The sequence below is a fragment of the Lactuca sativa genome, chromosome 7, assembly GCF_002870075.4.
Source record: "Lactuca sativa cultivar Salinas chromosome 7, Lsat_Salinas_v11, whole genome shotgun sequence".
Taxonomy (NCBI): domain Eukaryota; kingdom Viridiplantae; phylum Streptophyta; class Magnoliopsida; order Asterales; family Asteraceae; genus Lactuca; species Lactuca sativa.
The window spans coordinates 7,472,393-7,486,476 of NC_056629.2; the positions used below are offsets into that span (position 1 = coordinate 7,472,393).

The window sequence follows — 14,084 nt, forward strand, 5'->3', positions numbered from 1 at the left end:
AGTCGGAGAAGATTTGCTTTCCGATTTATAGTGATTACGTCCTAATTTCATTCAAATCAGTTGTTAATGATATGCGACTATCAAGGAATAGGCCAGATTGGAAGTTGAAGGAAAGGGTATGATTGGTAATTAACATAGAAACTATAAGCGGGAAAAGTATATGGGGGATACCAAGTAAATGACAGGTACTGTTTTATTAGAATAGGGGATTTCCGCCAAAATTTTATTTTATATTTTTATCAATTTATGGTTTACTTTGAAATTACGTTATTCGCATCAATGCACGAGGTGCCAAATTACTAGTTATTACAAAATCTTAAATAAAAATTCAAAGACGTATCTAACAACTATGAACTATATATCCCATTGTGCACACCACACGCCCTCATCATAAATGCAACCATTGCCTATATAACTTAAAAATCGCAAGCTGCCAAGTCCTACCTAATAAATGAAAATAATTTTGCTATATGTCACTTTCTCATTAACTTTGACACATGTCATTTTTGGTATTTTTGATTAAATATTTTTTCCATTTGTCATTTCTTATTTTTTATCTCTTCTTAATTAACACATCATATTTACACATCAATTAATAGTTACTTTAATTAAAAATAACCAATAAATTACAATATTACTACTCATATAATATTTAATATGTTTCCTTTTAATTTTAAATTTTAAATTTTAAATTTCAAATCTAAAATTTTAAATTTAAATAAATTTTTGTTTAAACTTTCGTTTTATCAAACTCATATAATATATAGGTCTCACACCCAGTAGTATGTATACTAGTATACTGACTAATCAAAATTTATATATTTATATAACAGCAAAAGTCAATAGGTAACCAGATACAAACACGTGTAGTACCCCATTAAGCATGCAAGCTGCCACGACATCAGCTACACACTCTTTATAAAGCCCACATTAAAAAACGGTGGTAGCTAACGAAAATGTCCAGAAATAGCGATGGCGCCACCACAACCACCATCTCTTTGCTCCAAGACACGGAGGCAGCAGAGAAGAACAGCGGCGGAGATAGGCCGAAAGAGCCATGGAAAGGCGAACTTGTGAAGAGCATAGTGTACTCCGGACTCGATGCTATCGTCACCTCATTTTCTCTCATTTCTTCCATCTCCGCCGGCCGTTTATCTTCCGGTGAACTTTCAAAACCAGTCTCTCGTGCTAAAGTTTTTGAGAGATTGATCATTTAACGATCGTGTTTGATTATTGCAGTTGATGTGTTGGTTTTGGGGTTTGCTAACCTGGTGGCCGATGGGATATCAATGGGGATGGGAGACTATGTTTCGAGTAACACAGAGCATGACGTGGCGGCGAAGGAGAAACTCGTGACGGAATGGGACGTCACTAACCGTCGCCGCCTTCAAGAACAATCGTTACTTGATCGGTATCGAGCTCTAGGGATGAACCATGAAGATGCAACAATGGTAACACATTTTACTGTAAAAACAAGTCAACCTCATCATCGTTTACAATTACTTACAAGTTACAACTTACAACCACCATTTTCGCCCAGGTTGTGGAAATCTTTGCAAAGTATAGCGACATAATGGTGGAGGAAAAGATGGTCCAGAACGGAATATTATCACCGGAGGAAGGGGAGAAGCCATGGAAGACAGGCTTAGTAACTTTCGGAGCTTTTCTATTGTTTGGTAGTGCTCCGATCCTTGCATTCATCGTTCTCATCCCGTTTACCCAAAACGACACCCTCAAGTTCATCGGTGCATGTGTTCTCTCCGCCCTCGCACTGGCGGCTCTCGGAATCGCGAAGGCGAAGATCGCCGGTCAGAATTACGCGTTGTCGGTGGTGGGAACCCTTTTCAATGGTGCAATTGCTGGTTTTGCGGCTTATATAATTGGGTGGGGACTAAGGAATGTAGCTGGGTTAGAAGAAGAATAGATTATGGATGTAAGTATGTAGTAACGAGTAACAACGTTTTGTTTCTAATGGGCTCACTAGGGCCCAATGGATCTTAAAGCCCGGTAGAGTATGTGGGCTAGCTGATAGTTAATGACTCAACGATATTATTAGGGAATGTAAACTTACTAAAGTGCCCCTAAGTGGCTTTGGTTTAGTGGATGTTATTGACCAAGAATGGTGTCGAGTTCTCCTTGGTTTACATGAAAGTAGCTTTTAAGTTTTAAAATTTTAATCATTATTTATAACTATTGGCATAGTTTAACCTAACAAAAGGTCTAATTAAATTGGTAACCATGAATTATTATAATGTTTTATTACCTAAACATTTATTATCATGCTTTATGTGACAAAGCCAACATGACGCGTGTCCATCTACTGCTAGTGAACATGGCAGAAGAATATTTGTACTGTTTAGCTTTACAAGCAAGATTTTAATTTTACCTGTGAGCAACGAGTGATTCATACATTAAAAACAGATCTTGTCAATATTATTTTTTAGTTGTTAAACATTTTTATATGAGCTATGTGTTCAACCAATATTAAATTATGTCATAGCTTATTAGCTTAATAAATTACTGAAAGAATTGTGAAATTTCGTTACTATTAACTATTAAAATAGACGAATACTTTTTTACCGAAATTTTAACCTTTTCATTGAAAGGTCTGTTTACCAAAACGTTTCACATCCTATATACATCATTAACTTTTGGGCTTATTAATCGGCCAATTAAACTTGGAATTTGTGGGTTGATGCAACGAGTATATACCCTAATTATACTTTTAGTTTCTTTCATGTAGGGGCCGATGTTATGTTTTTATTTTATTTTTTTGTGGGGGCCTATGTTACGTTTTTTTTTATTCTTTTAGCTAAAAGCTATAATGTATTTATATAATTTATTTAGACAAAACTGTAAAAATAGTTATATGGTTTGTAAATCTTTTTAGATAACGGATGTGTTTGACACGAAGTTTTTGTAAGCATTTTAGAGCTTCTAACTTTTAGCTTTTAACAAAATACTATAGTTTAAACAAAAAAAATTTTTGTTTGGCAGTACAAACGTTTAGTTTTTAGTTTAACGTTCCAAATATAAAAACTATTTCTTGTACCATTTAATAAACCGCTACTGAGCTTTTGAAATTAATTTCAATAATTACCCTTAAAAATATATTTATATATTTATTTATTTTTAATCAATTATCCTTTATGTAATTTTATATATTTCAAAGCTTTCAACTATTTTTGTCAAATACTCATATAACAAATATAAGCTACAGTTTCACGCTACCAACTACCCGCTACACGCTACCAGTTATCCGCTTCTAGCTTATAGCTATTTGGTATACGGACAAAAATCTTTGGATATGTAAAAATTTGACTTTATTTAATAATTTCATGTGGATCTCGTCTTTAAATGTCAAGCTTGATGAATTGACGTTTTGGCCCTCCAATTATATATTTTTATTAAATATTGACATTATTAATAGAATAAATTACAAAATCGGTCCATGTGGTTTGTAAAAAGTCATAAAATCAACCCTGTTAATTTTTTTTGATGCAAATGGTTCTTGTAGTTTGTGTATAATATGTTATTACGTTAACGTTGTTACGTAAAAAATACTTGAATATTCGCTTTAAATCAACTAAAGACATTAAGCTAACATAAAAGTATATTTTAGGATTATAAAAGCGTAATAACGTATTATACGAAAATGTATCTTTTAAATACATAAAAAATATACTTCACATAAAATAAATATAAACAAAAACTTCTTTTGTGTTTTTTTAGGATTACATTTTTGTATAATATGTTATTATATTTTTTTATGGATTTAAAAGTATATTTTCAGATTATAACAATGTAATAACATTTTATACGAAAACATATTTTTTAAATATATATAAAAAAACATATTCTACATAAAATAAATACAAGAATTATTTTTATATGAAAAAGTAAAAATATGTTTTAGCATCATAGCAATGTAATAACATATTATACGAAAACATATTTTTTTAAATACATAAAACGTATACTTTATATTTTACGTAAAACAAATACATAAAAGAAACAAATAAATTGTTTGGAAATTTTTTACAATACGCTAAAAATATATTTTATTTTATTAATAATATTAAACGTCTTTCATTAATAATATTAAAATTAAAGATCAAATCCACAATAAAACCCTTAAATAAGAATATTTTTGCAAGTTGAATCAATTTTGGGCATCCTAAAAGAAATATGCAAACCAGATAAACCATTTATGCATTTTTGGTCATATATTTATTTGGTTAGTTTGAGCTAAATTGTAACCTAAATTAATATTTTAGAATATTTTTCATAAATGAGTTTAAACTAACTCCTTCGTATATATCATTTTGTTAATTTAATTTGGAATAACTTTCCGTTAACATAAAAAACGGTATTTTTGACAGGCGAATAAAATATGAAAAATTCTTTTGTCGTGTTATATTTTGTTATATTAATATTAATGCATGATAATAGAATAGTTTCTTTTGTGAGTGTATTCTTTTATTTTCGTTTGGACAAGTGTACAAGAGACAAATATGATGCAAGAAAAAACTGACCAAATTTTTTTTGGGGCATGTGAATATGTGATATATAAATAAAAATATAAATCAATAAAAATATTGATAAATTCCAAATTATAACCCTGACTGTTTCCTTTGTGGTTGCCATCAAAGTGAACAACCTTCATTCCCATCTACTCGTTACTGAGTTTACTCAGTTACAACTCCAATCTAAAAACGATACTTGAGCTTTAAAAAGATGATTGCTCGTAGAATTTGGACCTCATAATTATATATTGTTTAAACAAAGAGGTCTTAATGAATTTCTTATTTATATAGATATGGGACATGTTGAATATGTAATTAAAAACACCTAACAATAGTATAATTATACTATTGTTAGGTGTTTTTAATTACATATTCAACATGTCCCATATCTATATAAATAAGAAATTCATTAAGATCCTCTGTGTTTAAACAATATATAATTATATGGAAATGAAATTTCCTTAACGAGGGTATCTGACAAACTTTCGTGCACTGACTAATCTCTATGGTCACATCTGCCGAGTACTGAGTAGTGTCAAAATTTGAACATTAGTCAATGTATTACCATATCTTCTCCATGTCTTACAAAATCACTACAAACTAAATGAATTATATTGACGAGTCTTGCTCCTTGTAAACATTGTCACGCCTCTTCTTCTTCTTCTTTTTTTTTTTTTTTTTCCAATAAGTGTTACACTTTGTATTTGGATGGATAACAATCGTTGTAGAGTTGTGGCTACATAATCTAAAAATACCCCTTTATAATCACAATAAATGTTGGAAATAGCTTTAAACAATATCTTATTAATCAAAATTTGGATAAAAGTATTTATGTTTAAGTTTTAATAAGGGAGTACGTAACTTTTCTTATAAATATTACCTATACCATAATTATTTTGATACAAGCTAAAATTTGCTGACCTTTGCATATCTAAAGGGACACTTCCACTGCCCCTCGTTCTATATATATTATTACTCTTATTCATCTTGTTCATTTATAGTTTGTGGTGAAGCTTTAAAAGACATACAAGCTCTCGAATTTCCTCAAAATCCCCACAAATTGTAAGTTCAAATTGTTATCTTTATTCATTTATATGTATACATTTTTATACCAGAAGCAATTCAAATTCTGTATATATAATTAGTTTTATCAACCTTTTTTGTTTAGTGAGAGATTGACTACTTAATTACAATCTTCTTTCTTATACAAATACGTGTTTTCGATTACCGAAACTTCCATGTTCCTAGGTCTTTGTGAAAGCTCGTGTACACGCCTATTTAGTATTTACCTATAATTTCTTCCAATATTTTCACTGATGCATCAAAAACATTAACCACACATATCTATCTTTTTTTTTTTTTTACTTAAATACATAACGTGGATGAAAATAATTGATGTCTCACTACCACATAAAAGTATTGAAGTGGAGATGTCACCTCAAACGACGACGTTTTAGCGGAATGCATGAGTGTTATTGGTTTGGAAAAAAAAATCATAAAGAATATTCACATGGGTCTACATTGATATGGAGACCACATATCCATTTAGATTTTCCACGGACCAAATAAAAAACTTTTAACTGTAAGAAAAAAAAAGTGTTAGATAAAAATGCATCAATATCTTTTAATAGTAACATAATAAAATATTCCGATGATTATTTAAAACAATAAAAGTCTAGTGATTGATGTGTACAATCTCATATATGATGTCTACGGTTTAAAACTAGGTTTAAAATTAGTATGAACAAAATAATATTAGTGGTCTATCATTTATCCCACGTGAAGAGTCTGGATCTGATTCGATGTGAGTATCTCGTTGCAATTTACCTCTAATTTTTATAGATAAAATGTTTATATCAAATAGTAATATGATAACATGATAACTTTTATATACTGAATTAGGATTAATATTGCCAAAGAAAACGATCAACTATCTATTCTAAATTTTTTATCAGATATTTGGGAGGGGATGGACGAACGAAGATGGGTTTATAGGGCAATTTGTTTTGTTAGGGTTAATGTTAAATCGCAAATAAGTAACATTTTTTTATTATTATTTATAAAATATCATTGTTTCAGTAAGTACCACAAAAATATAAGAATTCTTTTGATTTTGTTCATTAAAAATTAATGAAATAATGGTATTTTCATAAACACAATTTTCAGTTGCTTATCTTCACGACTTCACGTGTCATTTCTTTATAAATCAATGATGTTTTATATGAAGAATAAACCAGTTTCTTACCCTTTTATAACGTTAACTATTTTATGTTACTATAATTCATGATAATAAGTTTTTATAATACAACAAAAAAAAATTATTCACCAACAAAAAAATAATATTAAAAAATCACACGTCAACAAAATTAATTATTTATTTACATCCACGTCACTAAACGTACACACATGCATCCACATTAAGAAAAAGTATAGATGTAATATCAACATTAATATGTAACAAGATACAAGTCGTTGCTTCAGTTAGGTTTTTACGTACAGGATTTTAAAAATAAAAATAAATGTTTGAAACTAAAGGGATATTTGAAGGTTGGTTTTTTAGACATTAATCATTAAATGATTAGAAACGGTTTTGATTTTTTTTTTTTAATACGTGAAGTGGTTTCCACCGCCCACCGGCGACACGTATATTTCTCTGATGAGATTCCGATGGCAAATGTGGCACTGCTACTGAACTACTAAACAAAATCCAGTTTGTTTCTATCTGAAATTTAACTTTGAATTTCGATGAAAATTTCCTTAAATATGAGGAAACAATTTGATTGTTACACATTTTCGGTCTTAATCGGAGGTTAGTTGTTGCTCTTAATTCGTTCATTTACTCTTTGATTTCTTCTTTCGACAACTGCTTCTATTGCTTGATCAAACACAAACGACTACAAGCTCAGTGTTTGTAAATCAGAAAATAGTGACAAATCGTATCTTGTTTAGCTTCCATGCATTAAAAGCTTATTAACTACATAAAAACAACTTCATCATCCGCTGCATAAATTGATTTGTTTGTGTAAATTTTCTATGGTCTTGATCCATAAAAAGGAATCACATTCATCGTTTGAATTTTACTAATAACACAGTTGATTGAATTTCTGAACCATATTCTGCTTTCTGTTGTAATTTGCAAATCCATTTTGGGCAAATTCGGGGAAGTGCTGTTTTCATGCATTAGAGAGTTGTAATCTATGGATTAATCTGTTTATATTCTACAGAAGACTGTAATTTGTGTGGTCAACAATGGTTGCATTTGGGAAAAAGTTGAAGGAATTGCAGATCCAAGAATGGAAAGGGTAACGTTCTTCCAAACAATAGGTCTAAGATGTGTTAGTTTGTAATATGACATTATGACATGATAGCTTGTGTATTTGTCTATCTATTTTCAGATATTATATTGACTACAAGTTACTAAAGAAGAAAGTAAAGCAATATGCTCAACAAAACGAGGTTGTAGTCCAGGATCGCGATTATGTTCTTTGTGATTTCTCTCGAATGCTTGATGAACAGGTGTACGTTATTTGTAATTTCTATTTTCTAACCTAGAGACCAAAAGAACTGGATTCTTACATAAATATTCCAAGTTTTGATTTCTTCAAATGCTTGATGAGAATCTTGTTGTGATTCAGATTGAGAAGATAGTTCTGTTCTTATTAAGAAGACAAGGTCAACTCGCAACCAGGCTATCAGGTCTTGCTGACCATTGTGATGAGTCCCTTTCACATGGCCCACCTCATGACTCGATTGTGGAACTAAGAGAAGGATATAGAGAAGTGGGAAGAGATCTTTTGAGGCTCTTGTTCTTTGTTGAAATGAATGCTATCGGTTTAAGAAAGATTCTTAAAAAGTTCGATAAGCGGTTTGGATATAAGTTCACTAATTACTATGTCAAAACTCGAGCAAATCATCCTTATTCTCAGCTACGACAAGTTTTTAAGCATGTGGTATAACACTAGCACATACATTAAGGCCTCGTCTCTTACGCATGACATGACATAACATAGAGCTTGTACTGTATTGTTTGACATGCATTGGACTAACAGTAATGTCAATGAGACAATAATTGCAACTTTTTGTTCCACCGAGAAAGGTGCAACAAGGTTGAACATATCTCTCGTATGTTCAAAAGACAAAAATAGCCCTAGAAAGTCTTTTTGTCACAATGCAAAAAGACATAAGTAAAATTGCAACTTTTTGTCCCACACAAAAAGGTGGAACCGAGACTAGTATCTCGTCTGTGCGAAAGACGATAATAGCCCTAAAAATCTTGCCATCCGAAATTACACCCTTTTGTCAATGAGGCATAGGTTGCAACTTCTTTTCCCACTTAAAAACATGGAATGATATTGTTGAATAGATATTTGCTTTTAACCTCTCGTTTGTGAAAAAGACGAAAATACCCCTAGAAAACTTTCCCAGCCTAGTCCCATGACTTCCTTCCAACAAAAAGACGAAAATGCCCATACATTACTACCATATGCTACCTACATGTACAGGGTATATCAGCAGTTGTTGGATCAATATCTCGGAATCTTGCTGATCTCAAAGATGATCACAGATACTATGCATCAATTTATGACCACCCGACTCTTCATATATCGGTATTTATCAAAAAGTTTCTCCATTTTGTAAGTTTCATAAAAAATTTACAGTTTCATTTTTTATTTAATAAATTACAGGACCCTATCATTGAATCAATCAAAGCAGCTGAGAGTCGACTAATGAACTCAACAGATTTCCTTCAGTATTTGGGAAAGCATGCATTTATCATGCAAGATGAATTGCCATTGCCTTCATCAGAAGAGAAGAATGTGAATGAAGGATATCATTTCATGTCACTTGTTTTGAACTTGGTGAATACATTTTTGTATATGGTGAACACATACATCATTGTGCCAACAGCAGATGACTACTCTCTTAGCCTTGGAGCTGCAGCCACTGTTTGTGGTGTTGTGATTGGATCAATGGCTGTTGCACAGGTCTTTTCGTCAGTTTATTTCAGTGCATGGTCTAATAAATCATACATCAAGCCTCTTATTTTCAGCAGCATTGTCCTTCTTATGGGGAATACTTTGTATGCCCTGGCTTATGATCTTGACTCCATATATGTTCTTCTAGTTGGACGCGTGTTTTGTGGGTAAGCCATCTATTTCTTCTAGGAAATTTGTCCTTTATTGTACAAAAAAGATTTGTTTATTGTAACATTCTACTTTAGTTTCTTCCTATTACAACATTGTACATCAAAAAAATCTACCCAATTATAACAATGTCATCTGAACAGCTTTTTTTAAACAACTATAAAAAAAAACTGAAAATATATTAAAAAAAAAATTTGTAAACCACACCATCTGGATGGCCCATATAGTATAATAAGAAATTAAAGTAGGATACTATAATACACACATATGTATGAAAGTACATTGTTATTTTTTGCACAGTTTTTTTTTTTCAAAACTTGAAGAAATCATATTAATTCGATATAGTTTGAAACAAAAATTAGTCTTTTGACCTCAAAAGTCAATATATTTTAAAAGGTTAGCTGGTGTTAGACTGTGATTAGCATGGTTTTTTTTTTATGTTAAACGTTGTTATGTATAGCAATTTACTTTAATCAACTTGTTTATTGTAGCATTCTACTTTCATTTCCACATCATAGTTTAAAAAATATACAGAATCATAGCAATATCATGCAAATAAAAAGCAATTTTCACTGATAATGCAAGAAAAAAACTGAAAGGATAATGCTATAAATGGGTAATTTTCAAAGTAAAATGCCTTAATAAGAAACAGTTTGAGAGTACAATGCTCTAATAAAAAGTAATGAAAGTAAGATGCTATAATACACAAATATATGAAAGTTTCACGCTGTAAAGATGAAATATTTTTTAAAACTTAAAGAAATCACGATGAATTAACTTATTTAGTTATTTTGACCTTGAAAGTGAAAATAGTTGAAGAGTTTGACCAGTGGAATTGTTTGTTAGACTGGGATCGGCTAGAGCTGTAAACAGGCGTTATATTAGCGATTGTGTGCCTCCAAAACTAAGAATGAAGGCGTCTGCTGGTTTTGTGAGTGCTGGTGCACTCGGAATGGCTTGTGGGCCCGCTCTTGCTTGTCTATTTCAAAGGAAATTCAAGATCTTTAAACTCACCTTCAATGAAGATACTTTACCTGGATGGTTCATGGCATTTGCATGGTTCATCTATTTGCTTTGGCTATGGTTGTCTTTCAGAGAGCCTCTACTTGAGAAAGAAGAGATCATCGTGCAACACATAGCATCTGGTAATAATGTTGCTCAAATTGATAAAAACTTAAACAACAAAAAGTCAATAGTTAGTAAGGGTCTGTTTGATAACCTCTGAATAGTCCCATTCAGAGATCACCTCTGAATCGGTCAACATTCAGGGTGTTTGATACCGCCTCTGAACGGCCTGTAAACCCAATAAGGAACCCTACCATCTCTGAACCATTAAGAGGTCAGCACTAAATGGTTCAATTTTATCAAATAGCCCCTAACCCTATACCATAATAGCAAGATACTTGCATTTTTACTCCTATTTACTTACATTTTTATTCATACTAGCAACATGTTTACATTCATTTACCGATATTTGCAACATATAATATGAAACTTACACAACGTACTTAAGAAGGTACTTCAATTTTTTACCCATTTTAGAAATGTACTTACATAAGCACATTGCTATTTATGGGTAAAGACTTACAAGGATGTGTCTATTATGGGTAAAAAGCAATCAGTACATTCCTTATATTGATATCACATGTTAAGTAGATTGTTATTTTCCATTACCATCTTATGATACGCCGCTGTGTATTTAAAATTTAAATAAACACAAAGAGATTAGTTGTTTTATGCATGTTATATTGTTGCTAGCAGATACCATTGTAGAAACCGGTGTCTTGGAGCCATTACTTTTGGGTTCAGAGAAAAATCAACAAGATGAAGATGAGCAACAAGAATGTGATGAATTATCCAAGGAAAGCCGTGAGCCTGTTACTTCTATAATGTCTGCATATCGCCTTCTTACTCCATCTGTCAAGGTATGTATGCCTTGTCTATGCAAAAGACGTAAATACCCTCCTCATCATACAAAATATTAATACATTATACATACATATATATATATATATATATATATATATATATATATATATATATATATATATATATATATATATATATATTGCATGTGAACAGGTTCAGTTGATTATATACTTCATGCTAAAATACGCGATGGAGATCTTACTTGCTGAATCAAGTGTCATCACTTCATACTATTTTATATGGTCAACAAACAAAGTTGCCATGTTTCTTGCTTGTCTTGGGTTGACTGTTCTTCCAGTCAGCATCTTTGTCGGGAGCTACATCAGCAACGTATTTGAAGAAAGGTAAAAACTTAAAACTACTTCCCAAAATCAACATAAACTTATGAGGATAACTTATTTAGGTTGTATATGTATACGTTTTTGTGATCATATGCAGACAAGTGTTGTTGGCTTCGGAGATAATGGTGTGTTTGGGTATTGTTTTAAGCTTTCAAGTGATCATCCCTTACTCCGCACCCCAGTATATCCTCTCGGCTATCCTCACATTCGTGTCTGCTGAAGTTCTCGAAGGTACATACATGACACATGTTGAATATTTTATTTGATTTGCAAAAATTTAAGGTTTTTATATATTTGTTAATTATCTTAAATAGAATAGATTTAATTCTACATAAATATTTTTTTAGTAAAGGTTCGATTGTTGATGGATTATAAAGAACTTGGAAAGTTTGGGTTGTATATTTGAACGAAATTAAAAAATAGTTTTCTAATAAAAGTTTTTTTTTTTTTTTGTCCACGGATTGATGGTAGGGTGTTTGGGCCTTTGGGGTATATAATATGAGTAATTGAGTATCATGAAATTTGATAGTATTTGATTTTTAGGTGTGAACTTGTCGTTACTATCTCGGGTGATGTCATCACGTCTATCTCGTGGGACCTACAACGGGGGACTGCTATCAACAGAAGCGGGGACACTAGCCCGAGTGGTTGCAGATGGGACAATTACAGTAGCAGGGTATTGGGGTATGAGTAAGCTTTTGAATATCACTCTACTCCCTTCCCTTGTCATTTGCATCTCCACCATAATTGCCACCTTGTCAATTTACAACTCTCTTTATTAACCATCAACCTTTATATTATGCGAGTGGCGGGTCATATATAACAACCTTTCAAATTTCAATCATATCCTTTTTCTTGTAACTTGTAAATGTAAATAGTAAGATCTCAACTCTTGTTAACAAAAATAAACTATGTATGATGTATGTAATATGTATATAAATATATACAGAGTATATCAGTTGCCTTTTGACTCTTGAGTGCTATGCCCTAGTTTCAATATATGTAATGTAAATATGTAATTATATTATTATAACTTTTTGTTTCCATTGGGCTGTTATAAGGCCCAATGAGTGTGTGCGACATAGTCGTCTGTGTGATCTACTAGTTAAGAATTTTTTATTCTTATGATTTTGCAACGTTTGTCATAAAGACATATATAATTTTTAACCTCATAACGTATACCAAAAAGAGATCTTATAAAGAATTATCTGCTAATCGAATATTGTTATCTGAGCTATGTGTTCGATCAACTTTAAATTAATAAAGTATGGAAATAATTGTGGAATATAATTACCATTATCAACCAGCCAATTATATGCATACATTTTAAGCAAAAGTTAACCTTATCCTTGAAATGACTATTTCAAAAAAAAATCACATGCTACGTCATTAACTTTTGGCCTTATTAAAGCATCCTTTGTTTTGGAAAAGGGAAGTGATTTGAACTCAACAATATTTTGTTATACACAACAATTTATGCATTATAGAGTTGTACAGTACAACAATTTAAAGCATCAATTGTTGTGTATGGAGAAAAATTGTTGTGTACAAATCATCTCCCTTTGGAAAATGTAAAATGTCTTCAGTTTTGTTTTGTTTTGTTTTTTTAATGTACGTAATAAGATGTGAACCAAAAGTCTTTTTCTATGTCTTTAATTTTCATAAAAAAATGTTTGTATTTTAAAGCATTCATGAAAAGGAATGGTGGTGTTGGTGGCGGTACCGGAGGTGTTGTAGAAAAAGAAATATCACATTAATATGGTTAGGCTTAAAAAAAATGTTTTCCAAAATAAAGCTAATTTTTTGTTTTCTGAAAAAAAAAATCAAAAATATGTTTTTATGTTCTTTGTCTTCTGACAAACAAACAATATTTTCCTCAAAGGTTTTTCATCCCCTAAATATAAGAGGCTAAAAAGACCCTTTACCAAGAAAAACATCACCAAACTGGCCAATTGAACTTTAATATTTGTTGTTTGATGTAACTAATGTATGTTTATATTGTAGATATAATTTGTTTGATTCAACCTTATTTACGTTTTTATTTTAACTAAAAGCTATGAGTTCATTTATTTGACGGGTTAAAAATAAGTTGCAATCTATGATGCATATTTCCATATTTTTTGAAAAAATATTTTATGTAATGT

The 14,084-nt window shown here is 31.1% G+C and overlaps 2 protein-coding genes across 4 annotated transcripts; both read left to right on the forward strand.

The window, feature by feature from the left end:
- Nucleotides 1-930: 930 nt before the first annotated feature.
- LOC111912818 (uncharacterized) lies at nucleotides 931-2,099 on the forward strand. Its single transcript, XM_023908543.3, has 3 exons — nucleotides 931-1,161; nucleotides 1,240-1,451; nucleotides 1,541-2,099. Exons 1-3 carry the CDS (start codon nucleotides 957-959, stop codon nucleotides 1,922-1,924), a joined length of 801 nt encoding a protein of 266 aa, XP_023764311.1. The 5' UTR covers nucleotides 931-956; the 3' UTR covers nucleotides 1,925-2,099.
- Nucleotides 2,100-5,433: 3,334 nt separating this feature from the next.
- Nucleotides 5,434-12,910, forward strand: LOC111912858 (SPX domain-containing membrane protein At4g22990). 3 transcript variants are annotated; one of them, XM_042896319.2, is made up of 12 exons: nucleotides 5,450-5,588; nucleotides 7,144-7,335; nucleotides 7,751-7,828; nucleotides 7,922-8,042; nucleotides 8,162-8,476; nucleotides 9,029-9,133; nucleotides 9,212-9,669; nucleotides 10,517-10,815; nucleotides 11,432-11,595; nucleotides 11,753-11,943; nucleotides 12,038-12,171; nucleotides 12,484-12,910. In XM_042896319.2, the coding sequence occupies exons 3-12, from the start codon at nucleotides 7,776-7,778 to the stop codon at nucleotides 12,720-12,722; spliced, it is 2,079 nt and encodes a 692-aa protein (XP_042752253.1). In that variant the 5' UTR covers nucleotides 5,450-5,588; nucleotides 7,144-7,335; nucleotides 7,751-7,775; the 3' UTR covers nucleotides 12,723-12,910. The 3 variants fall into 3 exon arrangements, with proteins under 3 accessions (XP_023764356.1, XP_042752253.1, XP_042752254.1); XM_023908588.3 differs by lacking the exon at nucleotides 7,144-7,335 and having other exon boundaries at nucleotides 5,434-5,588; XM_042896320.1 differs by lacking the exons at nucleotides 5,450-5,588; nucleotides 7,144-7,335; nucleotides 7,751-7,828 and having other exon boundaries at nucleotides 7,922-8,044.
- Nucleotides 12,911-14,084: the final 1,174 nt, after the last annotated feature.